Source organism: Scomber scombrus, chromosome 12 (assembly GCF_963691925.1).
Source record: "Scomber scombrus chromosome 12, fScoSco1.1, whole genome shotgun sequence".
Taxonomy (NCBI): Eukaryota; Metazoa; Chordata; class Actinopteri; order Scombriformes; family Scombridae; genus Scomber; species Scomber scombrus.
Window position 1 is genome coordinate 18,853,875 of NC_084981.1, and position 27,358 is coordinate 18,881,232.

Consider the following 27,358-nt stretch of genomic DNA (forward strand, 5'->3'; position numbering starts at 1 on the left):
ATTGAGGGAATCACTCAGTGGAGAGATTCTCGCTCACAGAATCTGGCCTCGTGCCAACTAGGCCTTGGCCTCTCAAGGAAACTGCTTTCCTCGCATTTTACATTTAACTATCAGATCAAGGTGAGAAGGAGGATTTCACAAACCTTCTTTCCCTCTGATCTTGTCAAACTCTTAAACAACCAGTGAAAATGTACCTTCAGATCAACAGCAGCACCAAAGTTAGTATGTCAATGAGATCTTTGTATATTGTCAATAACAAGTTAATCACTCAATTGATATAATTTAATGTATTCAAACACATCCAAAGTACTTTTTCAAGAGCTGGAACACAAAACAAACTGAAGGCAATAACTGAGACATTATTTCATTGTGTAGTCATCATTATTTCAAGCATGCTGGGTCAATTTCAGGACATTTTTATGATGTTGTTTATGTACACAAAAGACAAAAAAAGCCTGCAGTTCTATGATAATTAAAAACACACCCAAACCCAATTCTTAAAGAGTCTTTTTATCATGTGGTTTCATTTTATTCCTCATTGTTGTTGTTGTGGGAATTTCTAAAAGGCTGCTTGTTGAGCTGGTAAACATGTTAGGTCTGCCAACAAACCACTTTAAAACTGTGTATAACATGTTTCACCATTTAAAGTGTAAGTGTCTAGCCTGTTATAACTTTATGTGTGTTTGTATGTGCAGAATGGCTTCACCCCTCTGTACATGGCAGCCCAGGAAAATCACCTGGAGGTGGTACGGTTCCTTCTGGAGAACAGTGCAAGCCAGAGTATGGCCACTGAGGTACTGTGCATCAGTGTGTGTGTTTTAGTTTTTGTGGTGTGTGTGTGTGTGTGTGTGTGTGTGTGTGTGTGTGTGTGTGTGTGTGTGTGCACGCTCATATGTGTATGTGTGCCAGTCCTGCATTCTATCTCTCTGTAGTCGCACCGTTGTGTCTCCATGCATTTTTATGTGTGGTCTTTACATCTGTTGTACTAACCACATCCGTCTCCTCTCCTTCTCTGTTTCCTTCCCCTCCACCTTTGATCTTCCTAACCCCGCCACTCGCTCTACATCTGTCAATATCTTCTTTTCCATCTTTCTGTCCTCTATTTACTTTCCTGTCTCTGTCTTCATCTCATCCTGTCTGTCTCACATTTTCCCCCGTCTTTCCACCCTCCTCCTCCTCCTCCGCCTCGCCCCTTCTTCCTCCCTCCCCATCTCTTCGTGAGGGACTAGGCAGAGCTTCATTGATTGGTAGTGTATGGTGGTGGAGGCAGAGTGACCTTGAGTGGGTCACTGATGAGGTCCACTGCACTCGCTGCCTCTCCTCCACGGCTGCTGCCACTGTTACTGCTCTGATTTACGTTGCTCAGCTTATGGAACCCATACACACACGCACATACTTATCAGTCACCACACGTATACACACACAAGCACGTGCACCTATGGAGATAAATAGCTGATGGGGCTAATGGGATACCCAGGAAGTCTACAATCCACCGGTTAACATCTATGGGCTACATCGTAGAACACAGGATGCCCTTCAAGACACGCATACACATAAAATATGTTTACACACACACACACACACACACACACACACACACACACACACACACACACACACACACACACACACACACACACACACATACACAAACAAGCACATACACACATGGATCCAGTACTTGTGCGAACATGATATATGAATGCAGGCACATGCATGTATACCTTTGCGCATACACATATTGAGGCATGCAGTATGCAGAAAAGCACGTTATGACGTTATTATGCAACATACTGTAAGAGCAATGTGTGTGGGAGATAGATGTGTTTTTTCAGCCCCATCCACTCATCATATAACCTACAGTAGAGATCTATATGTAGGAGGCTTGGAAATGTACAATAACCTCCTTATCTGTTTGACACATGTCATTAAGTTATGATATATACAACGTAATACAACGTAATCTCTGACTTGTTATCCTCAAAAACAAAACGTTTGTAGTTTAACATAGAGCCATAATACTTCCCCTCAGTTTAGCTTTTTTTAGTGACATTTATGAATATTTATGCAAAACCAAATCACTCACTTCCTCTCTTTCTTCTTTCTCCTCAAATGCAGGATGGGTTCACCCCTTTGGCGGTGGCCCTCCAGCAGGGCCATGACCAGGTGGTCTCCTTGCTATTGGAGAACGATACAAAGGGCAAGGTACGCTTGCCTGCCCTGCACATCGCTGCCCGCAAGGATGACACCAAGGCCGCGGCCCTGCTCCTGCAGAACGACCACAATGCAGACGTTGAGTCCAAGGTGAGCAAAGACAGTAGTGGTGGATTGCTAGACAGTTTTTTTTTTTTTTTTTACTTTTCTTTGATTCTTTGATTGGTTGTTTCTTTAATTCTTGATTCCTTTAGTTGTGTTTCTTTCAGATTTGTGTTCCTTGCTACCTCTTTCTCTCTTTTTTTTCTTGGTGGAATTTGTTTTTGACTCACTTTTTGGCAGACAGGGGAAAGGAGCAGAAATACATTTTTGGTATATGTTAAATCACACTGTTGAACATAAATTCGATAAAAACGTGTAACTTTCAGTATGACAGGTGTGACTGAGATTTGGATGTACAATCATACTGGGAGATTTTAGTTTTTAGAGATATAACTTTCTCAAAATTAAAATCTCCTTAAATAGCAACGCTTACTTTAAGTGCAGAACATTTTTCCCTTGAAATATTTCATACTGAGCTCCTTATCCCTTCTTTCTGCTTCTCCACTTCATGTCAGTGGAAGCCCTTTTCTGTTGTTTGCTCACTAACTGCCCATTTTCTCCTCTCTTGGCTGACTTTGTAGATGATGGTGAATAGAACAACAGAGGTACACCTCTACTCTGTACATTACTTAGTCTCTCCATCGCAGCTCATAACAGTCTGAAAGATACAACCCCAAACACTTCAGTGCCCCTGATTTAATACAGTAGTGTTTCTGCAGCCCTTTGTCATATCCCCTTTTCCATTTTAACTCAGTCTCGTCTTCCTCCTGTTCATTGCTTCATTCATGTAGCAGATATCTTTAGTCTTAGAGAAGGTCAGACTTATAGCGCATGATTCACTAACGCTGATTCAGTAGATCTTGAAGCTGGAGGCTTGGGTATCCAGACTGTCTATTTTAATGGTTTCATGGTGCCTAAAGTTTAAGCTTTGGCTGTTATTTTTGGCAACTTATCTTTGAATAACTGTTGTCTTAATGTGTTCTGACAAAATCAATCCATGAAACTGATTAACATGATAACCAGTGTTAGCATGAAAAGTGGTTATCATCCATTGAAAAGTAGTGGTTTGTCCATAAACCTGCATGGCAACAGATTCTCCATCAAGCTGTAAAGGAACCCAGCCTTACAGCAACAAACAGCTGGTCTAATTAGTTCACTAGTTGACCCTTTATTCATTCTTAGTAATTCTAATCCTCAACCCTTGCACCTCAAGCATTTTTCATGGGACCAAACCAACACACTACCTCAACACTGCTTCTATGGTAATAAAGGCCCCTTCATCACGTCATAGCCAGGTGGCCACCTTCTGCGTGTGCCTGTTTTGGTTGGCATTGTTTCTGGCTTTGGCAGGCTGATTATATAACTGCTACGATTCATCCAAAAATGGATTTATTGATGGTAAACAAATTTGTTTATCAGTGGATGTAAGATGGAAGAAAGTTACTGCAGATTTGATATAAGAAACAACAAGATTAACCTATTCTTAGGCCACCAAAGTGTCAGGTTTAAAATTAGTTTTCTAATGTGATTATGTAATAAATGTTCACAGCTGTAGTGTTTTTGGTCCGGATGTTTGGGACATCCGATATCATAACAGTGGATACACGTCTGAGACACCTGCTCTCCAATGGATTATTAATTATTTGAAATTGAGATTCAAATGATTAGCCAGCCTAATGTGGTATTCAATCACTTATTGGATAAGACCTTTTCCAGTGTCCCGCTGCTTTGACAGCTGTTGCTCACTAAGCCAGGGTTTTTTGCCAGGATATGACTCTCATTCATGATGTTCACCAACGGACATTAGGTTCATTTTCAGGACAATTTTAGCACAGCAAATTGATCAAAATGTTGTCAACCAGATGACTTCGATTGACTATAATTATCTTCAAACAGTATCCGCCAAACTCGCACAACGTTGTAAACAATGCATGAGTTTGATAGATAAATGAGTAGTTTAAGTGTATGTGTAATGAGTTATATTTCAGAGCACATAGAAGCTCTTATGGTATACTGAATTTTGTACCCTCTAGTTGTCAGCATACCATTGGCCCCATGTTTGATGCTTCAATAAAAGGACTTTTTCTGCCCCTGTGAGAAAAGTCAGGTGTCAGTGTAACAGTTTATAGCTGAGTATGTCTTTGTCTGATTGAGTGTGATTGTATGTTGGCTACAGGCCTTTTGTAGTCCGCTACAAAACTCAAGGTCTGTGTTGACTTTTTCAACTTTGGTGCGTTTCACTATTTGTAATATGATGTGTGTGCTTGATTGTGTGTTTTCATGTGTGTGCTGTACGGCTTTCTCCAATCCTCAGAGTGGTTTCACCCCGCTCCATATCGCGGCTCACTATGGCAACATTAACGTGGCCACACTACTGCTAAACAGAGGGGCTGCTGTGGACTTCATGGCGCGGGTGAGTTTATGCTGCCCTCTGCTGTCTGGGAGGGGTATTACTAACACTGAAGGTAAACAGTATGAAAGGTGTTCTAACCAAATATGTTGAGACAGTATAGTTTCCCAGCCTTTTTATTTAGCAATACTTCAGTCCACAAAGGTGTTTTGTATTTAATTAACTCCTTCATGTTAGACTACTTGCAAATGAAAGTCATTAATGAATGCTACCTCATTCTACAGTTTGCATACATGTTGAGTGCTTTAGGAAAGGAGCATCACCTAAAGACACAGCATGTAAAACATGGGATATATGCTGCAGGGTTTATTAGTAGACTTGGCATCAAGAGGTGCACATCACATCACATATGCTACTTCTACTACAAGAGAGAAAACACTGTGAAACCAAAACCACCCACATGAACTGTAATGACTTGTTGAGTTCTCTCTCTTGTTTTTCTTTTATATCTTAATGGACTTTTAAACATGAGCAAATATTACCACACAGTAAAAGACCAAAATGTTGCATACTTCTTTTCTAGTACACTATACATTGAAAAAAAAAGAAAAGAAAAGAAATCCAGTCTCTACCCTTAAATATATAAGAACTGAGAAAATATCTTTCAAATACAGAAAGAGATTTTGAGATATCCTGGATTTCACTAATTGGACACTTTTAACCAAAAGGGTGAAAAGAGGAATGAGACAGTACACTTATTTATATGATGACTATATTTGTTCGAAATTTAATTTATTTTTTCTTTTTGAGAAGAACAGAAAGTTTAATTATAGAAAAATGTTTTAAGGTCAACCGCTGATTTACTAATACTGTGTTTAAAAAAAAAAACAGGAATACAGAATTTGCTGTTTGTATATAAGGAAACTAGAAACAACCTCAGACGTCACTCTGGGGAAGGCAAGATGCCAAAAACATTTGGTGAATAAAGAGCTGTGTACTGGAGAAGAGTTGTGAGACCTGTTCATGTTGATGGACTCACATTGAAGCTCATATTGGTCTACACCTCGCTGTGGGTGTGCTCTCAAAGTTAAACACTGTGAACGATGCCAAATAACAAGGGGCATCATTATCCTTAATTTAAAGAATTAAATTCCCTACTGTCCATTAAATAAAGTAAACAGTGTGTTTGTCACATTAGCTGATCCTTCTCTCAGTGTTCAGCACTCTTACTTAACGGTTGATATAATAAGCAGAGTAGCATTTATTGACTGTATTACCTATTATAATCCAAGAGAGCCTGCCTTTGAAAATGTGTTTGTTTTCACATTAGACATTAGCTAACCAGAGTCAACAGTGGTCCATAATTATATCAGCTAGTGTCTGAGTGTTGACGCTTGTGCTGCTTTTTGACACTGATTACATGTTGGGGCCAGAGTGTCAAGCTACATAAGTGGAGGAACTGTAAACAATGAAGCTGTTTTACCCCTGTTGCCTGCGTAATAATTTAAGACTATGCACGCATAAGGAGGAGTACTGTAGGGTTTCCATTAGAGCTGAGAAAAAAAAGCATAACGATCGCTTTACAGCCCACAAGATTATATGTTCTAATATATCCAATTAAATACTTCAATTTAAATAGAGTGGATGACTATTACATTTGCTTTTGTGCAAATAATAAACTATTAGATTTATTTTTATATTTGAATCATAACACTTTTTTTGTTCAGAATGACATCACACCGCTTCATGTGGCGTCAAAAAGGGGCAACAGCAACATGGTCAAGTTGCTGCTGGACAGAGGGTCCAAAATTGACGCCAAGACCAAGGTGAGAACCAATTTCTCATGAAACACTCAAACATGAGGCGCATGACACCGAAGGAAATTCTCTGTAGGTTTAATTCTCAATTGTAGTTTTTAGAAAAATAAGCTGCTGAAGTGCATCAAGATTATCAGTTCTTAACTTTCAAAATGGAATAAATTATCAAATGAACCATCACACAAGCCATGTCAGATGTGTATATTCTTTACTCATTTTGTTTCCATAACGTAACTACAATCATCAGTTCTGTAGCCAAAATTATAACCTTTAACTTTTTTTGTAAGAAATTATAATTATTTATTTTCTTGTGATTTATTCATGAATTGCTGAATCAGCCAACAACAATTTTCCACTTTAGGGAACAATAAAGTTGTATATTCTATTTTATTTTATTTTATTTTATCCTAACACTGTTGCTCTCTTCTTCTCTAGGACGGTCTGACACCTCTTCACTGTGGGGCGAGGAGCGGTCACGAGCAGGTGGTAGAAATCCTTCTAGACCGAGGAGCTCCTTTCCTGTCCAAGACCAAGGTAGCTACTGGGATGCTTAATTCAGGAGATGCTGCTTAACTTAGAATGGAAAAGGACAGATCACAAACACTTTGCCACTGGCAGTAATAGAATAGACTTAAATATAATAGAATAGGTCACATAGAGTATACACTCAGTAACACTATAATAAACACAGCAGTTTGTAGAAATTACTTCTCTTCACCACACAGCGCTATTTAAAATCTATTATCCAGTCAGATAGCAGGTCTGTTGTTGTTGTTGTAGTGTTGTCGCATTGTCTCCATAACATCTGTGCGACCTCTCCAGAACAGCCTGTCTCCACTGCGTAGCCCTACAGTTTGACCGCGCAGGACGACCAGTGTAACAAAATAGACATTGTTGTAATGGCCTCGTTATAACAATGCTTCTGTAACCTTCTCGGCAACTTCCTTCACAGTCTTTCTGTGCAGCGCACGGCCACGCCCTAACTTACTGTGTCTGTCTGTCCATCTGTCTACGTGTCCGTCTGCGTGTGTGTTTGTCTCTCTCTTTGTCTCGCTCTCTGTCTGCCCCTCTCTTTCTCTCCCCCTCTCTCTCTCTCTTTCTTTCCCTCTCTTTCCGCCACTGTAGAACGGCCTATCACCGCTCCACATGGCCACTCAGGGGGACCACCTTAACTGTGTCCAGCTCCTGCTCCAGCATGACGTGCCGGTGGACGACGTCACCAACGACTACCTGACGGCGCTGCACGTTGCTGCTCACTGCGGTCACTACAAGGTGGCCAAGCTCATTGTGGACAAGAAGGCCAATCCGAATGCCAAGGCCCTGGTAGGAATCTGAAGGGGTGGAAAGAGTGGGACTGGAAGTAGAAAGTCACATGGGAGCAGATTCTGGACCAATAGTGACATTTTTGGCTTACTAGTTTAGTCCAGCGTTTCGCAAACTAAGGGTTGGTCTTCTCCTAAGGGTCTCCAGATAAATCTGAGGGGTTGTGAGATGAATAATGGGAGAGGAAAGTTCTGATACATAAATCGGTTTTCAGTTTTTGGACTTTTTCTCTAATCTTTGATTTTTGTTGTCAAAAGCTAAAAAGTTTGAAAAACCTCTGGTTTCATCTTTAGCAATGTATTGTAAAAGCTTGTTATACTATCCATTGTGTCAAATCTTCATCTGAAAAGTACCTGAAGCTGTCAAATGTAGTCAATGAAGTAGTATAGTATTTCCCTCTGAAATATAGTGGACAGGAAGTATTTATAAAATTGGAATACTCAAATAAAGTACCTCAAAAGTGTACTTAAGTACAGTAACTGAGTAAATGTACTTACTTTCCACCACTGAATGCAGTTCAGGAGAATGGGAAAAGGATTGGTTACTAAGGCATATAAATTTCACCCGAACACGATAAAATATTTATACATGATGCAAGAGGGAAGAAAAGCAGAGAATTATGAGCCAGGAAGGTGAAGCAAAGTGCTACAAGTCTTGAATTTCAAAGGCTAGATTTGACTTGATTTACACAAAGGGATACAAAGGGAATTTACTAAGAATCAAGATTTGAGGAGGAGGAGTAGAAGAATTGAGAAAGAAAAGGCTTCCTCCTTGTCCCTGTGGTTTGCAGCTGTCATTTTCTTTACTCATTTATTTCCTGGCAGATTATTTATCTCCCTATATCAGCCTAATAAGAAGAGTCGCACAGTTATTCTTGGTTTTTTCGCTGTGGCTTAAACTGATTTTTTTTTTCTTCTTTTCTGTCTGCATGCAGAACGGTTTCACCCCACTGCACATCGCCTGCAAGAAGAACAGAGTCAAAGTGATGGAGCTGCTGCTAAAACACGGAGCTTCTATCCAGGCTGTTACTGAGGTACTACAGTATAATGGACCACAGTTTATTCTACTCTGCTTGACTTTCCCTTTTAGCACTTGGTACCAGAAGTGGTTCCTATAAATTCTAATTCTAACTATTCAAAGCTATACCAATTAAAATAGTCCAGCTTGCCTTTTAATAGGGCTTTGTCTTAATGCTACTTCTAAATAAAGAGTGTAGTGACATGTTTGGATAATGACAATATCTCTTCCCCTACAGTCTGGCCTGACACCCATCCATGTGGCAGCGTTCATGGGCCATGAGAACATTGTCCATTCACTGACACACCACGGTGCATCACCTAACACCACCAATGTGGTGAGTGAATAAATAATTTTGAATGATGCACTGTTAGATTCCAAGTTAATAGATACACATTTTTAAGTAATATCTACTCAGATTTAACTTCTCCCATCACTTTATGTGGAAAGCTAACACTACTGTGTGTCTCCCAGAGAGGTGAAACAGCTCTCCACATGGCAGCCAGGGCAGGCCAGGCAGACGTAGTCCGATACCTGCTGAAAAATGGAGCCAAGGTGGAGACCAAGTCCAAGGTTAGAACACTGAGCCCCATTATGAGTCTCTTTGTCAAACAATGATAAAACACTGGACCAGAAGTCACTTTCTCCTTCTGTGCAGGATGACCAGACAGCGTTGCACATCTCCAGTCGGCTGGGGAAAGCCGACATCGTCCAGCAGCTGCTGCAGTGCGGCGCCTCTGCCAATGCTGCCACCACCTCAGGCTACACCCCCCTCCACCTGGCTGCCCGCGAAGGACACCAAGATGTTGCTGCCATGCTGCTGGAGAACGGAGCCTCACTCTCCTCCTCTACTAAGGTGGGTTTTGAGGAAGATCTTACACAGTTATATAGATTCATAGGAGTACACAAAGTATATGAGCACATTATGTAGAGGAGTTAAATATTTCTTTCATATGACATCACATACACTCATACATATCTGGAGAACCAAACATCACAGCACAGACCATCTACCCCAATTTCAGTGTCACATAACTCCACTAGAGGGCACCAATCTCCTGTTTCCAATAGCTGTCATGGTAATCATTTTACCTTGTTTATTATTCAGCGTTTGCATCCACAGTCTCCGGTTATGGGGCTCATAACCTGTCTATAACCAGCAGATGAGGCTCGCCTATGTTAGGATCTTTTACAGTCATGTAGTCGTATCAATCCTATTGTGTTCACTGTCAGGTCAGTACTAGTATCAGTTTTGGCTAATTTAGTACCTCAAGAGGTTTATTTTTATCCATGCAGTCAACCATTGGAAGATTACGTCAGTTTTGATGGTATTGGTTTCACGTATGACTAATTGCACAGAGCAAGGTCAAAAAGAGATGTGGAGAAGACTTTATGGAATTGGTTTAAACATGTGTGTGCTATGTTGCTGGGGGCTGTCCTTGAAGATGCCCTCTGTCAGTGGAACAGATTAATGAAGGGTAAACCCCATGGTGCCAATGCACTCTTTCTATCTCCTCTCTCTCTCTCACACACACACACACTCACACACACACACACACACACACACACACACACACACACACACGCACACACACGCACACACACAGAGAGCCTTTTGGGACATCACCTGAGTCAGCTGATTAAGGAAATTATGTCACAATAATGGGGGGGGGGGGGGGGGGGGTTATGAAGCAAATATATCATTAAAGTTCCCATGTTAAAAAAAGAAAATCAAATAAAACTACCCTTTCTATCAGCTACCCATCTTTTCTTTAAAATTATCATTTACTGTATTAACTATGATGAGGACTGACTGTAGCAAATAAAACAAATGAGGTCAACTTTTTCAGAGCATAGAATGGGAATCGTGGGAGTCCCACATTCCTCTGGAAAATATGACATAATGTCTTTAAATATCTTCATATACACACAGGAAGGAAACCGAGATTAACATGATCGCATTATACAACAGCCAGCATTTATGGAAGGTCGAATACATGTAGAAATAAGGGCCTTCAGCTCAGCTTCTCAGGGTATCACATGCCTTGAAATAATGTTATGTTGTTTTAACTAAATAAGTCACATATAAAGACAACAGGAATAGATCATTTTTAAAATTTGATAAATTGAATAATCGTATAATAGGTCATTATACTTTAAAATGTATATATATTTTACAAATGTCCACAGTGTTTTGTCTTCGCAACAGATATTTTAGTTTCAAATGTCATTTAAACATTGCAGTCTGTTTTTAATATTCTAAATGAGCCTTAAATAGTTGATATGGTTCAGTCTAAGTAAAAAACAAAAACATATTTGTTACAGTATGTTGTCTTGTGTCACTGCTGCTGCTGCAGTTTTCATGTGCTTTATATTGTGAAGTAAAACAGATTAACTTAATTATTCAGATGAGTTCTTTACAACTATGTGAGAAACTATTATATTATGTAGAAAGACTTAACCCCAGTTTGTATACCCCTCTCTGTTCTTCCTCTCTGTCGTCTCCATCCTTCCTATGTCAGTCATTTTGGTGATGTATCTTATTCTGTGTTCAACAGAAAGGGTTCAGTCCCCTCCATGTTGCAGCCAAGTATGGCAAGATGGAGGTGGCCAGTCTGCTCCTACAGAAGAGAGCTGCACCTGATGCTGCTGGAAAGGTGAGGTGTCATTAACAAAGGGGAAGGGGACACTTAGGGGAGTCAGTCTCTGTCTTTACTGACATTTTAGGGTGTTTTACATGTGTCGCCACCAGAAACATGAACTATCTGAGGAGGGAGGGTCCTGGAACAGAAAACACGTAAGGCAGATGATGACACTCTTAAACAGAGCAAACGAAGATAAATGGAAGTGGAGCATAAACTCAAATTATTTCTTCATTATTACAAGCTACCAATAGCAAGGTGGGTCAGGATCAGTAACATAAGTAATCCTCCAAAGAACCTGATGTAAAAAAACAAAAAAAAACAAACCCAAAACGTCAAAATTGAAACAGACACATTCAGTGGCAAATATATCCTGATGATTTATTTAGTATGGATAGCACAGTCAACATTTCTGGTGAGATGTGGCCAACAAATGAGCCAAATCAGGAAGTCGTTCAGATACTGAGGCCATTTATCAAACTGCAAGTCTTTCTGTCGCCTGCCCTTATCCAACCTGTCTCAAAGAGAGTAAACAGAACCCTTTCTGAGTTGGTTTTTCCAAACTGCAGCTGGACAGGGGGTGGGTGTTGAGGAGGAGGGGCAGCTTCAGGACTAACCCCAGGACAACCGGCCCAACAGATGCTTGTCCTGTTGCAAAAACTTTCTGGGAAGATTAGCCTTTATTCTCCCGATGATATGCACTTATTCCACCTCCACATGTGTCCTTGTATAAATGCATTTGTGAACACACAAACACTTACTAACACATTTACTCAGCACAGGCCTACTGGCACTGATTACAACGTTAGTGTGTGTGTGTGTGTGTGTGTGTGTGTGTGTGTGTGTGTGTGTGTGTGTGTGTGTGTGTGTGTGTGTGTGTGTGTGTGTGTGTGTGTGTGTGTGTGTGTGTGTGTGTGTGTGCGTGCGTGTGTGTGTGCGTGTGTGTGCGCTCATATGTGTGTGTGTGTGTGTGTGTGTGTGTGTCTGTGTGTGTCACCATCTGAGAGCATTTAACATAATGGCAGTTAGGTATGATAATGAAACTTCCACACTGCATAGTGGTGTCACGCTATAATCAGTCCCATTGTAGTACTGAGTCTAAGCACAAAGCAAAATCAGGCCTTTATTGCAGTTTAATTACTTTATTCCCTGTAGAGATTTAGAGAAACACATCAACTTATTTGGTTTGGACTAAAAAACACAATTTCTCATACATTTCCATGACACTAACAACACATCACGACATCCAATGAGATTATCAGATTTTCTGCACACTTTTCCTGAATATTTTGATTGTTTAATGTGTGGGACTTTCCAGTGGCTTAGTGAACATCCTGGTGAGTCAGTTGTGGTCACTGAGTGGGATATAGTAGCGTAGTGTGTGCGTGGAGTACTTTGGGTGTAGCACAGACACATAAGGTACCATCAACTAACTCTAATCCTTTGTTTTAACTTTATAACAGTGCTAAAGGAAATATGTGTGAAGAAAATGAAAAAAATATGACTTTTAAAGACCCCCTCTACTTAAAAAAAGAAAGCTCACCTTAAATCTGAGTCTAAGATGTGTATCCATCCAAGAAAGATCTTGTGACATCACAACTGGTTTTGGAAACATATCTGGAGGGGGTCTTTAAATAATAACAACATGCTGCTGCTGCTGCTGCTGGCACTCTTAATACTACAACAACTGCTACTTCTGCTAAATGAAGAATAATAATTCTCATGTGTTGTTGCATTGCTGTCCAATGAAAACCTTGTATCTCTAGATTTGTTGATTTTAAAATTTTCAGCTAACACTGAAGATTATGTGTGTGTATTACTGCTTCTTAACATTTATAAAACAACAAGAGGGAAAACAACAAAAAGTTGACATTTTGGAGATACAATTCACAGGACAGTGATGACATGCTCATCTTTTGATTATGTCATCCTCCCAAGCTTTTTCCTCTATATTTCAGCATGAAGGTTTTGCTATAAACTGTCTCCTGTGGATGGAAAGTTCTTCAATTTAATGTTCATCTCCCTCCATTCTGTTGATTCGGTGCTCTCATTTTACTTATGGGCGTGTTTGTGCTTGTGGGTATTCAATGATCTTCTAACCGGGTGTTGTGTTGCATGTTTGTGTGTGTGCGTGAATGTATTTGTGTACTCGAATGTGCGTGTGTGTGTGTGTGTGTGTGTGGGTGTTTTAGAGTGGGCTAACTCCACTGCATGTAGCCGCTCACTACGATAATCAGAGAGTGGCACTGCTGCTGCTGGATCAGGGAGCTTCCCCACACGCTGCCGCCAAGGTATCCACACGAACACACATTAACAAACAAACTAAAATGAACTAATCTGTCTCATTCCCTCTGTGCCATTAACAACTTTCATCTGTATATATGAAGAGCTAACTCTCACCCTTTTGCTCCCATTCCATGTTGCCCTGTCTTTAATGTTGTGAGTGAATGTGCAGCTCTTTCTTTAAGCTCTGGAAAGTCTTTGAAATCACTCCACCAGCCAGAATTTAGCTCATACTGTCAGCATATTGAGGGTAGTGGTTTACAGGATGCTATATTTCATATTTCTCATAAAGCAAAACTGGAAAGCATATGCGAGAGGGGCTGGTGATGTCTTATATATGTTGTAAATTACTCCAGAGTCAGTCACTACTTCAAACCACCCACTTTTGTGATGTCTTTTCCAGAGCTGTAAATTTGATGTCTTCCCACTTTAGTAACTCCTCTTGTTGAAATGTCTGGCACACACAAACACACATGGTCAGTGACATACGGTCAAGTTGTGGTTAGTCTCCTGCCAGGCTTTGGTATTCTGTCAAAACCACAGAACAGCTAAGAGCTGAATGGCAGAACTGGGAACCAAAATTTGGCAGGAAATGCCTATTTTTGGTTGGTCCATCCACTGACAGTCAGAGACCCAAACTTGTAAAGCTAATTTGTCCGTTTTAATTGTCTTCACTTTTTGTCACTGGCTCTGTCGCCTGTTAGCTCCCCTCACCTTTAAACTGTATCTGTTTCTGTTTATTCCTTTTTACTTTCCCTGCCACCCTCCCACACTCTTACTCATTCCCTGCCTCCCTTTCTCTCTCCCTCTATAAATTGCTTTTCATTTGGCTGGGTGCTAAAGTTAATGTGCTTGGTCTAATTTAAGTACTTTGGAAAGGAATCAGTCTGGGTGAATTTAAAGGGTTGTGTAAAAGCCTTTGGACATGCATGTATGCAAACACATGCATGTTTGCAGAGAATGATCTTCTCTGTATGTCTCTGACCACACCAAATTGAGATTTGACTTTTGAAAGAAGTCTTCACACAGACTCTAGAAATACATCAGTTTCTCCCTTTTTCCACACACCTCAACCTTATACTCACTCTTATTTAAGCTAAAATCACTCCACCCCTCCGTGGACCTCAAGGCTGAGAGTTGAATAAAGCCCACCTGCAGCTCACACTACCACTAAAGGAGCTCCCACCACGGAAATGTATTTAAATGCAGTCTTTAGCTTAATGCTGTCTCTAGTATCTTCTCCATTGTGACCAAAGTGAGGAATGTCTCTTCAGTCCTCTTCTTCAGCTGTTCCTGGTCTGTTGTTTAAGTGTTGTACATGTGCTCAGCCGGCTGAGTGAAACCTTTTGTGTGTTTGCCTCTGATGCTCATTGACAAGCTCTTTGCGGAGTCTTGTCCCTTAAAAAGAATAAGTCAAACCTGATCTCAAGGGTCATTTTAAACAATATTTACAGCAGGGCTGACAAAATGTGTCTGGCACTTCAGCCTTTATGATTGTCATTGGATTGAAATCTAATCCTATATCATTATTATCTTATATATAGCATCTGTGGGTCAATCCAAAAATGTATTACATGTTTAGATGCAAAACCTTGATATTTTAGTCAAATATTTTTAATCACGATTGCTCTCTGCACTGATTACTCCAGTTTATACCAACACTGCCACGCCTGATGCCAGTACTTCTCTTAGCATTACCTCAGTGCTTACAGTAATACTGAACCTCTCTTGCTCAACTGCTGAACCTTCTGAACCTTTTTTTTGGCAGAGGTTCATTATTCCGCCTCAGGGTCTTGATTTAAGTTTGGGTCTTTCCAGTCCACAGTCATGATTGCAAATACTATTTTTTTCAGTTTTGAAGCTCAATCTTTTTAACCCCTTAACATAAATGTATTAGACATTTATTAGAAGCTTCCTAACCATAGTTGTCATCCTGCAATCTTGTCCACCTTACGGTCTATAATATATGAAGTGAATTCCATTTTGATCCAGAATGGAATAAAATACATTATAGAAATCTTACTTGATTTACACAAAGTATAACAATAAAATGGATACAATAATACACTAATCACCAAATTCATTGAAGCTCGTCTTGCTAACTTCTTCATCTCTTTCGTCTCAGAATGGCTACACGCCGCTCCATATTGCTGCCAAAAAGAACCAAATGGACATTGGGACCACACTGCTGGAGTACGGCGCCGACACCAACGCAGTGACGCGGCAAGGCATTAGCCCGATTCACCTGGCAGCACAGGAGGGCAGCGTGGACTTAGTATCACTGCTGCTGGCCAAGAACGCCAACGTCAATGTGTGCAATAAGGTAAAATCAGTGACGTACTGTAGATGTAGAATGTAGAGCTAAAAAATAAGTGTGGGATCATGCTTGCTTACTACACCCCTACAGATACAAATAACACATTTATAAGTTCACAAATACTTCACAACTACACAAATATACTCTTGTACTAGGTAGAGATTAGCCATCCCTGGTTCATTCTTGAAATTTGATGCGCTTGTCTTGCAAGCTTTATCATTGGCATGCTAATTTTCACCTGATCATTCCCAAGCAATTGAAAAACAGTGATTATCCCATTCTCTGTTAGACACTAAAGTACAGTATGTTTCAGTCCTTTTTATGTGCTCCCACCATGAACAATTTCTTAGTTTGTTCACGCGTTTGTGTGTGTGTCCTTTCCTTATGTACAGAGTGGACTCACACCACTCCACCTAGCAGCTCAGGAGGACAAGGTCAACGTTGCAGAAGTCCTTCTCAACCATGGGGCTGATGTCAACCCACAAACAAAGGTAAAGCTTTTTTATGATGCACACAATACACACTCTGTAAATACAAACACAGATTAGAGTCTTAAAACCTTTTTTATAATGGTTAAATTTAGATGCATAACCTTTTGTTGACATGCATCTTTGACTGTCTTTGTGTTCCCGTTTAAATTGGATTTATCTGAATAGTGTATTTAAACCTTCAAATAAATACACTCACACACACTCAATGACGCACACATTTGTCTGCAATCTTCTCAGGTGTTACATAAATAAAGGATTGATACCTGAGTCGAAGGTATTAATGTCTTTATGGATGCACCACACACTGCAGCAAACATGCACATGTACGTGTGCATGCTCTAATATTCAGTGACACTCTGTTACATTTACTCATACACACACAGACCCCATAACAGGCTGCTCACGTTCACGGAGACAAACCAACACTAGCTGAAGGTTATATCGTATGTGTGTGTGTGTGTGTGTGTGTGTGTGTGTGTGTGTGTGTGTGTGTGTGTGTGTGTGTGTGTGTGTGTGTGTGTGTGTGTGTGTGTGTGTGTCTGTGCTGACAGGACAGTTACAGTGAATAGGTTATTCACTCACTGATCTCCTCCATTACTGTTTTGCACCGCTCATACAATCCAATGGGGACATGAAATATGATACAGTTTTGAAATTTATTTAGACATAGTATGCTAAGTAGTGTAGGCTTTTAAAAAATATATTTTCTTACAAACTTCTTGCAAATTTCTTACAAAATCCACTTTACAAAATAACAGCCACTTCTTCTCTGTGATGTAACCAAATGAGACTTCTGGTCAGCATATGTAACTATCTTCTTCTTTTCATCTGTGTGCTCTTTCATGTCTGTGTCTCCTCCTCTACCTACTTTAATTCATGCAGATGGGTTACACACCGCTGCACGTGGCTTGTCACTATGGCAACGCGAAGATGGCAAACTTTCTGCTGCAGAACCATGCCAGAGTCAATGGCAAAACCAAGGTAAACATATAATCACTCACAAACATGCATGCCCCCATCTACACACTCTTACACACACACTCACATGCAAAGTCTTGTATTACAATTCCTTTACTTTCATTGCGTTTTTGCACCATTTCTGTCCCATTCTGAGGATTCAGTTTAATAATTCTTCTTTCTCCTTGACTATCTTTGTGTGTCTGTTTTTCTGTCTAGAACGGGTACACTCCTCTACACCAAGCAGCTCAGCAGGGTCACACACATATCATCAACCTGCTGCTTCAACACGGGGCCTCAGCCAACGAGCTCACCATGGTCAGTGCACACTGGCACGCACACACACGCAAACTCCAACAGAGCTGTAGCTCGATGAAATACTGACTGCTTTTTATGTTTCTGTCCATCTCCTGTTCCCATGAATAACTTCCTGCTGGTCTGTCTCTGGTCAGAACGGGAACACTGCCCTATCCATTGCCCGTCGTCTTGGGTACATCTCTGTGGTCGACACTCTGAGGCCCATGACAGATGACAACCTGATTGCTATGGTGAGACACTGACCTCCTCTGATATACTCAATCTGTATTCAATTACCAGAAATTCTTGAAAATCATTTAAGTCTCAAAGTTAACCTGGAAATAGCTTGTATCACGTTTTGTTTTGTACTTTTAATTTTGTAACTGTTACAATTAAACAAGCAAAAGCACCTTTAAAAGCACTCCATGGTGCGACATTCAAAGATTCTCTGACACTTAGGACTTAAGAGTCAGCTACCAAAAAGCACTTCAAATAATGTACAGAAGTTGGACAATGTGAAATTAATAGTCTATAATTTTGGTAGTTGAAATAAGAATGCTGCTGTTTGATCTGTAAATATATTCTCAAATGTGGAATGAATGGAAACCGGGGAGGGATATGCTCCCCAGCAGTCTGATTCAAATGTATTTTGTGTCCAGCTCCCATCCCAAATTGAAACTTGGCCAGTCAATCAGTAACATACAGTCAGTGGAGCCACTGTGTGAATCTAGCAAATCAGCCAGCAAGTCAGTCACTCTGTCACGCTGTGTCACATGTGTGATTGAAAGAGAGAGGGCTTAGATCTCCTCAAATAGCCCAGGTCACTAACTGTGATCTGAGCCACACACGTGTCTGGGAGGAAGAGTGGGAGGAAGAGTGGGAGGGAGAAGGGTGAAAAAGCGGGAAAGAAAGGGTGGCAGTGGGATAATGAAGAGGTGACAGGCGTGTGAGGGGGACAACGAGTGAGTGAAGAGACGGACACAGAGGTTGCTGAGGAACCTGCGCAATCAGCAGCAAAGTGTATTACTCTCAACTATCTCTATGTGACGTAGCTTAAAGATCAAGGTCATTTCCCTACGCCTGTGTGTGTGTGATTGATCTATTATTTACTGTGCAGAGGCATCTGCTCTTCTTTTATGTCTGTTGAACCTACAGCTGCAGTCTGCAGGACCTTTGCTGGTCAGTGATGTGTGGAAAAATGGCCTTCAAACATACAGTATCACTACTTTCATTACTAACAGGGACCACGGCCAAGATTCAGTTTAGTGTCCATGTTAGAAGAAACGTGTCAAGGTCAGACTTAAGTTGAATTGTAAATGCTGAATTTCAATTTATTTTGAACTGACTACAGCCGCTTCAGTTACAGGTGATATGGTTAATCTTCCGAATATATCTCCTGATTCTATTATAGCACACCTAAATCCCAGGATTTTCCTCTCAACTTTGGAAATTTGGGGATTTGTGGTGTTATTGGGTGTTTTATCGATATCAGTATGTACCTTTAACGTTCACAGTGTGCAAATGTGCAACAAACCAGCAAAGAATTAAATTTAAACAAATTTATTAAGTTGTCTATCTACTTCTCATATTTACAGAGCGCGTCAGAAAAACACAAAATCAACGTCCCAGAGACCATGAACGAATTCCTCGACATGTCAGACGATGAAGGTATGTGAAGAATTCTCCTCTTTCTCAGCCATTCATGACTAAAATTAAATTAATTGATACTTGGAGGCGGTTATTTTTGGCTTGTTTTTTATATTGATACACCGCATGCTTTTCATACACTTGTGATGTCATTTTTTTATTAACATTTGCACGTTTCACATGTATTCAAATCACACAGTCTGGGCCAATGTGCCTGAAATTCTCAATGAGGAGTCTTTGTCAGATGTTGACGAAGGTATTTGTCATCAGTTTGCTGTCTGCGCCGCTCTATTGTTTGTTTGTGTTCCTCTAACATGACTCATTTGAAATAACTCACTTGTCTTGTTGGAGAGCTAGCATTCTGCTTTGTGGTTCATTTTCCATGCAAAATCAGAATATACTCACTCAAAAGCCACAACACTCACACACATTTCCCCTTATACAGAAATCTGTGGCTATGCACTTAAGTTACGGTACAGAGTACAGTGTTATGAATCAGATAGGCTGTTGACAGATATTCTGCAATGTGAGCTTTGTTTTTGTTTTATTTACTGTTTTATAGCCTGCCAGCATCAGACCAAGCGCAAAATCTCCATCCTAATTTTGTCCAAGAATTCCATTAGCAGACATTACATTTTTAAGCTGCTTTGGTTTGCTCACATCTGGACTTGGTTTTGTCTGACAGCTCAGAGTGTCCTGTTTCTCTTCACAAACTGACACTGCTGATGTTATTTTCACCGCAACTGAAAAAAAAAAAAAAAACCCACACACATTTGATATTTTCAACTACTTGAAGATCGTGAGTCACGTACTGCATGATTCTCCTCATCAAACGCACCTTGTGATGCATCATCCTAACATCAGTGCTGCAATCTCTTTGAAGGAGCTGCTGTGAGAAAATGAAATCGAGGTCAACTCACTCACTCTACAGATGGCAGACTGAGTATGCACTTACCTGACTGAGACCTACATATATTCTTTGAAATAATCACATCTTACTGATTGTAAAACCTCAATAAATTACATAATATCATAGTTAACACTAGGATAGCTGCTGTAGCACTGCAGAGCCAAATAGCACTGCCAAGTTTATGGTACATTCACATTGCTTGAGGCTGCCCACTTCAGTCTTCTGTGCTTTGTTTTGGAACCACTGAGCCACCAGACCTGTAAAATTGATGAGCTTGTTCATGGGCTGTTGCTTAGGGGACAGCCGGTGGGGGTGTGGAGTTTCTGTCAGGTGATACAGCTAGACTCAACAAGTTACGCGCACACACATATCAGGTGACAACGGATGAAGTTGTACCGTAGCTGTAATGATAAAGATCTTCATCGGCATATGTGTAATTCACTGTGTTGGCACTACCATGCAGGAGTTATAAATAATAAGAGTATCCACGGCCTTGTGTGGACAACATAAACTGTTTATACAGTGTACATAATTCATCTGCATTGTACGTGTGCTGTGGCAACCTTTCATATTCACTTTGCAGCACCAGGCAGGTTTCAGTTAGCTGTTGCTCTCAGGCCTGGGATGTTTTTGTTTTAGCTATATGTTTGTTTGTGCGTGTGTGCGTGTGTGTGTGTGCCTAAAAGAAAGACTTAGAGTAAGTAAATAGTTTCCACATCTCTCTTTAATCCTATATGGGGGAAGCCAATCCTATTAGGCTGTATGTTGGAGTGAGTGTGACACGTCACTCCTGGACTATGGCGGCTGTGCGTGTGGCCTACCTGTGAAATCGCATGCACATCTCATTCCCTCTGTAGACTTCTGTAGCTACAAATGGGACCTTTTTAACCGGTTCTGCTTTTATCACATTGTAAAGGCCTTACAGAATATTATTACTTCATGTGTACTAAAGGTCTTTAACTGTCAAACACCTCTTGCATAATTATTGTAAATTTCCTTATTCTTGTGCAAGCTTTAGTCAATCTTGGCAACATGTAGCAGGAAGAACTAGACAGAAAATGTTGCTTAAGATCTAAAAAAAATAGCTACATGATTCACGATGTGGTTATTTCATCATTATGTTAGCCCCCCTCCCAGTTTGATATCCAGCCAGACTCCCTTTGTAACTTCCACCATAGAGGGAGGGAAGGCAGGAGGAGTGTTCAGTGAGAGTTTTCTCCTTCTCTCCGTCACCGTCTCCTCCACTGAGGTTCCCTCTGCCTCAGTTAAAGCATTTGTCCAAACGACCTGTCAGCTGACTGCGCCCAGCACACAGCGGTAAACACTTCCAGTGCGCCCCCGGTGACGCGCTTCAGCCGGAGTCTGTTATGGATGCTGTTGAGCCAGGGACGCACCGAGGCTCCCTTTCTCTAAATCCAATGAGATGAGCTTTTTTGAGCTGACCGCGCAGGAGAATTAACCCTCATTTCACCGCCGACGGCAGATGGCATTGACTCTTACTGTTTCTGCACAGCAACTCGTTCTGTTTAGCGGGAAAGAAACGCCAAACTTAGAAAAAGTTTGATCTTTTTTCCCCTCTTTTTTTTGGCGAGAGGGCGGCAGAGATGTGCGCAAGTTGGTCTGAGTGGAGTTAAGTGCGTGGGGTAAAGAGAGGGCAACATTTTCCATCAGCACCACAAGCCCTGAATGGACTGCTTGATAGTCTGCACTTCTCTCTGGATTTACTTTTTTTCATCCTGGGAACGTTTTGTGAAGTTTTAGAAAAAGCACAAGAAGAGTTGTGATCACTATGGCTGCCAGGGACAAAGGTAAGTCGTTAAAGCATCAAACGAAGTTTTGATGTGGTTTATAGAGGCTGCGGTGTGAACAACTGCGGAGTTTCGTCATAGATTATAGACCCCACATTTCCCTTTTATTGAGTTAGTTGTCTACCGGTGGATATAGTTCACTTAGTATTTTAATTGATGTTGACATTTATTTATTTTATTTATTTATTTTTAATTCATTTTAATTTTAATTCAGTTTATTTTGTTTTGGTTTTGCTTATGAAGGAGAGACAAGCTTGCTTGTGAAGGAGAAAGATGCTTCAAGGTTCAAAACAGGATGAGGTCTGTCTGTGTGTGAGTGTGTGAGTGTGTGTGTGTTTGTTTGTTTGTTTGTTTGTTTGTTTGTTTGTTTGTTTGTTTGTGCGTGTGTGCGTCAGCGGCATGGGTGTATGTGTGTCGGGGGTATCTGAGCTTGAATGGGACGGTGACACATTATTACAGCAGCAGGGAGACGATTGTTTCTCAGTTGTGTAAAGTCAGACAGAAACAGCCAGAAACACACAGGAAGTGGTGCGACTAATTATACTTTCAGAATAAAAGCACTATATATGTCAGGAAAAAAGGAAGAAAAAAACAAAACAACAACCATGCTTCCTGTCTGTATTCAAAATGCCTAACAGTCTATGCATGGTAGTATTGTGCTTCTTCCTGTGTGGACAACTGATGACTAAAGTGGTTTTGGCTCTTTATAAAGAGTAAAGAGGCTTAGATGTCAACAACCACCAAACACACAAAGGAAAACATATACAGCAAATGCTCTGAATCAGCACTTTATATCACAGTTTTCTTATTCACTTACTAGAGCAACCTCTTTTGTATTAGACGGGAAGTAGGCTATCTCAAAATAATTGCTCTAATAATAATTTGTCATCACTATCCGCAGGCAGCTACTTCATACTGGCTAATGCAAAGCTTTCTCTTTTAATAAGGATATATTCATTTTAGAAGTAGGAAACTGAACTAGTCTCAACAAATAACATACTAATGCTCGCAATGTCTGCATGCATTAAACATAAAAATATATAATTACTTATTTTGGGTGTACAGATTAACTGTGTGCTGCTTTTCTAGAGTGATTCATTTTGTGTATGTAGATTGTAGAAACTGCAACATGTGGGTTGGCTAAAGGCAGATGGAAGTACTGTAGTATTGTCTGGTTATGCGGGTCAGTGACAAATAAGGGTTGGCAAGATGAGCAATTAAAAATATCTTTAAAAAATGTTTTAAAAGCAGCATCAGGTTTGTTAAAATGACATTTCAAATGACATTTGCACCATTGTTTTAAACCTAAAGTAAGACTGAATGCGCATTAAAACGTCAAATGGTGTAACCACGAAAGAATGATTAAGATTCAATATTTTATCCACCTACAGTGTATTTAAGTGTACTCATACAAATAATTACTGTGAAAAGTGAAATGGTACCTGATTTACATGATTCCACAGATTAAATATAATATTTAGAACAATTTTATTCCATTACCTTTATTTAATATATACAGGAGTTATAATCTAAGATCATGCAAAACTAGTTGATATGGTGTTTTATTGTGAATTTAGCATTTTTAAGCATGTTTTTGTATTTGGTACTAATTTTTATGGTGACACCTCTTAGACATTTTTGCCCATTGACTCATACACAGACAAAGCCAGCATGTGTCTGCAAGCACACCTTTCCAAAGTAAAGGTGAGATGTTCAAGTGGCTGTAGGCTACTAGATTTGTCCAAATATTAATAATGGTCTATATTCATCATTTTTGTGTGTTCATGGAGCGACAGTATATGATAGTTGGCTTTATTTAGAAATGTCACATCGGAAACGCTTTTTAAGGCTTCCCGCTAACTTGACAGTGGTGCTGGTGGTGCTGGTGTGTGATCGGAGTGCGGCAGTATTGAAGGTAGGGGGAGGGGCTGCGGTGAAGGAGCAGAGTGTTGCAGGCAGGACAGAGCCGGACATGAGGGAGAAGGGGAAACACTGTAGCCGCGCCGCCGGCTTCATTGACCGGCGTGTCATCGTCCACCGGTCCGCCGATCGAGGTGCGATCCGGTTCTACACTCTCTGCATATTCCCTGCTTTTTGTATCAAGGCTTTTGGTATCTTTAAATATCCCCTCTCTGCTGCTGCGCCTTTTGGGTGTTGTGAAAGGAGCTGCGTTTGGTTTTACAGGGGAGCTCTAGATACCGCAAAGTGGCTGATGGCATTTCTCTCTGAAATGATTAATCTCGGGGCTGCTCTGTGCTCCAGCTTCATGTTGTTGTTATTGTTGTTGTTGTACCACAGTGAGATGAATAGACAAAAGAAAAGTTGCAGTGGGCTATGCAGTTGCAGTGAGCTGCTCTATGTTGGGATTAAAGGCAGAGTGATGCTGATAAATTATCCAAGGCCTCCTGTAAGTATAATAAGTAAGAGATGATGTCGGCAGTGAGGGCTTGTTTTCCTTCCTTGGAGTGCCGCATTGCCTCTCTTTCCCTGGATGGCCTTTGTGAAGTTAACATGAGGATTTTATGATCTCATCCCTCCAACCAGGTGAGGATGCGATGACCGGGGACACGGACAAATACTTGCGGCCTCAGGACCTCAAAGAGCTGGGGGATGACTCTCTCCCCCAGGAGGGCTACATGGGGTTCAGTATAGGAGCCCGCTCAGCCAGGTAAGAACCTGTCACACTTATTATAAACACACGAAAGCCACACATGTACTCTGGTGCAGTGCTGACATTTGGTCCGACTTGCTTTTAGATCAAACTGTTGTTCAGATTATTTTTACAGACACTATGTAAAGTGTTGCATTATGTTTTCCATTGACCCCATGGTTGTTTATCCTATGCACATTGATTTATGAGACCGTCTCTGATATGGTATGCAGTTTTTCCAGAGTGTACAGGGAATGTTGGACTGAAACAGGCTAATTAATGTACAGTCCCTTCCAACACACACTCACACACACACAGAATAATGGAAATTGCCAGAGAAAGCCACTGGAAAGTTGCCACGTAATGATTCAACCTGACAAAATGATTCAGCGTTTTGTGTGGCCTCATTCAAACCCATGCAAAGATTACAAACTGCCTATAGTGTAACACAAAAGATGTAAGCTGTGTTCCTTTGAACTTTGATACCTTTTGATAATATCAGTGAACAGCTGCACTTCTAGCACCGACTCAACAACAGTTTCAAACAGTGGACAAAGTATGTAGTGGAAAACTGGCAGGCTCCAGTGAAAACACATCAGCGCCACACAGGACAAGGGTTGTGCAGCTCTACAGTCTATTGTAGATACGCTGACAGATGGCAGATGCACTGTGATGGCTGGATTGATAAAAAAAAAACAACTACCCTAACTGTGGCAGGAAGCTGCCACATCAGCGGGCACAGCAGACATGAAAAACACTGAGCTATATGGAGAGATTCCACGTAAACAAGGCTTGTTTGATGAGGCTCCTGGGTTGATATTGGAAAGAGTTTTGAATGTGTTCATGAAAGTCATAAAGTGGATTGTTATCAGTCTAAAAATATTAACATAAGATCACATCTGCAGGTTTGAATTTTCAGTGATTTGTCATCAATCTGATGTTTGTGTACTGTTGGTTACGGTTTATTGGTATACCTAGAATAAAAAGATTATTTATGTCTTCATCTGCTACAAAATCCAGCTGAAATACGCTAAAACTGTTCCTGTTATACTTCTGCTTTTCTGTGATTGCATATGCAGTAGAAGATCGGTTTTTGAGCTAAAATAGATATTGAGATGGTTGTTGACGTGTCTCTCTGCAGGCTGGTGAATGTATTTCTGTGAAAGATTGTATTTTATTGATCAAAGAATGTATGATGCTGAGCAAGTTCTTTTCTTTTCCTTACCTTTCTGTTTATGACATCGACATTGCATGGTTTGCTTTTTGACCGGGCTGTGTACACACTTGTGCCTAGTCGTAGCTTACAACCATGCTCAACATCAATGTCATATGGTGGAAAAAAAGAATGCCACATCATGCTTGAATGTCTTCAAAATGCTTTGCTTTTCACTCTTCTATTTTGTTCTTTTCCTTGTTTTCCTGCACCCTTTCCCTCATTCTAGCCCTAGACTCAGGTAAGAAAGGAGTAATAGTAGTAGTAGGAAACATTAGCTTTGAATGGTGTCCCTCCTCTGTGATCTTACACCCATGAATCCTTTAACCCCAAATGAGAACCATCCCTTGTAAATTGGCCTTATCCAGTCTTGATGTTTGCTGTTTGTGGTAGCAGATTTTCTCACTTTGTCGCTGTTTCGTGATCACCATTCATCGTATTTGCTCATCCACCTAACAAAGCCATCATATCTTGACACAGTTGTGGAATAGAGGCAATCTTGCCAGAAATAAGAAAATCAAAGCAACGCTTGTTTTTTCATGACTTTTCTTCAGTTTGAATTGTATGGATTAATCCCCCAACTTTTTAAAGTGGCTTTTTCGTGGTAATTTTTGCAGTGCCACTAAGTGTAACTTCCAGGGATCAAGCATGTCAGTTTATTGATAATCCACCCAATTTTATCCATCCTGTTTACATTTGAGTAATTGGAGAAGTCCCAGCAATATTTGGGATGATTCAGGATATTCAGTCATGGTTTGCAGAGATGGAAACTCAACATTTAGAAACGGGCCACACACATTGAGGACAGACACTCAGTCACACATACATAGATGCAATCATGCCCTTAAAAAACGTGTATACATGGAGACGTGAGACAGAAAAGACAGGGGGAAAAAGTGTCATTAGGATAATGGAAAGTGCAGTTTGCTGGAAGGCAGACAGATTGATCAAGAATATTGGGGTAAGAGAACCATAGCAAAAAAAAAAAAACTCCTCTACTGAGAGAATTGAAGGTTCAACTTCACTGTAGATACACAGCATCAGGACTCTGAAATGGAGACTGTAAAGAGAATAAGAAATGATGGGGCAGCTTTGTAAAGAAGAGTGCTGGTTGATGCCGTGACAGGAAGACAGGCAGCAAACAGAGCAAAGAAAGGGGAGGAAAAGCAGAAAGAATAAGCGCGGATGTTGAGTGAAGAGAGGATGGACAGAATGAGAAAGAGGAGAAAGCTGTGATGAACAAACAGAGTCCGTCCGAGAGCAGCAGCAGAGAGAGAGGGGGGGGTGGTGGGGTGTGCTGCCATGCCAGCGAGTCCATTCAGCTAGTACAGAGTTGCTTGGTAACTTCGATGGAGGGGTAGGCAGGCTGTGCTGAATAAA

General features: G+C 40.7%; 1 protein-coding gene across 1 annotated transcript in view; it reads left to right on the forward strand.

The window, feature by feature from the left end:
- LOC133992270 (ankyrin-3-like) overlaps positions 1 to 27,358 on the forward strand; it is a 92,681-nt gene that overhangs the window by 33,466 nt on the left and 31,857 nt on the right. Inside the window, exons 5-24 of the mRNA XM_062430989.1 lie at positions 696 to 794; positions 2,119 to 2,304; positions 4,571 to 4,669; positions 6,334 to 6,432; positions 6,859 to 6,957; positions 7,549 to 7,746; positions 8,681 to 8,779; positions 9,002 to 9,100; positions 9,238 to 9,336; positions 9,422 to 9,619; positions 11,322 to 11,420; positions 13,598 to 13,696; positions 15,814 to 16,011; positions 16,398 to 16,496; positions 17,379 to 17,477; positions 17,673 to 17,771; positions 17,906 to 18,001; positions 19,346 to 19,418; positions 19,597 to 19,653; positions 24,660 to 24,783. Of these exons, the coding sequence (XP_062286973.1) occupies positions 696 to 794; positions 2,119 to 2,304; positions 4,571 to 4,669; positions 6,334 to 6,432; positions 6,859 to 6,957; positions 7,549 to 7,746; positions 8,681 to 8,779; positions 9,002 to 9,100; positions 9,238 to 9,336; positions 9,422 to 9,619; positions 11,322 to 11,420; positions 13,598 to 13,696; positions 15,814 to 16,011; positions 16,398 to 16,496; positions 17,379 to 17,477; positions 17,673 to 17,771; positions 17,906 to 18,001; positions 19,346 to 19,418; positions 19,597 to 19,653; positions 24,660 to 24,783 (2,318 nt within the window). The remainder of the gene's footprint in view (positions 1 to 695; positions 795 to 2,118; positions 2,305 to 4,570; positions 4,670 to 6,333; positions 6,433 to 6,858; positions 6,958 to 7,548; positions 7,747 to 8,680; positions 8,780 to 9,001; positions 9,101 to 9,237; positions 9,337 to 9,421; positions 9,620 to 11,321; positions 11,421 to 13,597; positions 13,697 to 15,813; positions 16,012 to 16,397; positions 16,497 to 17,378; positions 17,478 to 17,672; positions 17,772 to 17,905; positions 18,002 to 19,345; positions 19,419 to 19,596; positions 19,654 to 24,659; positions 24,784 to 27,358) is intronic.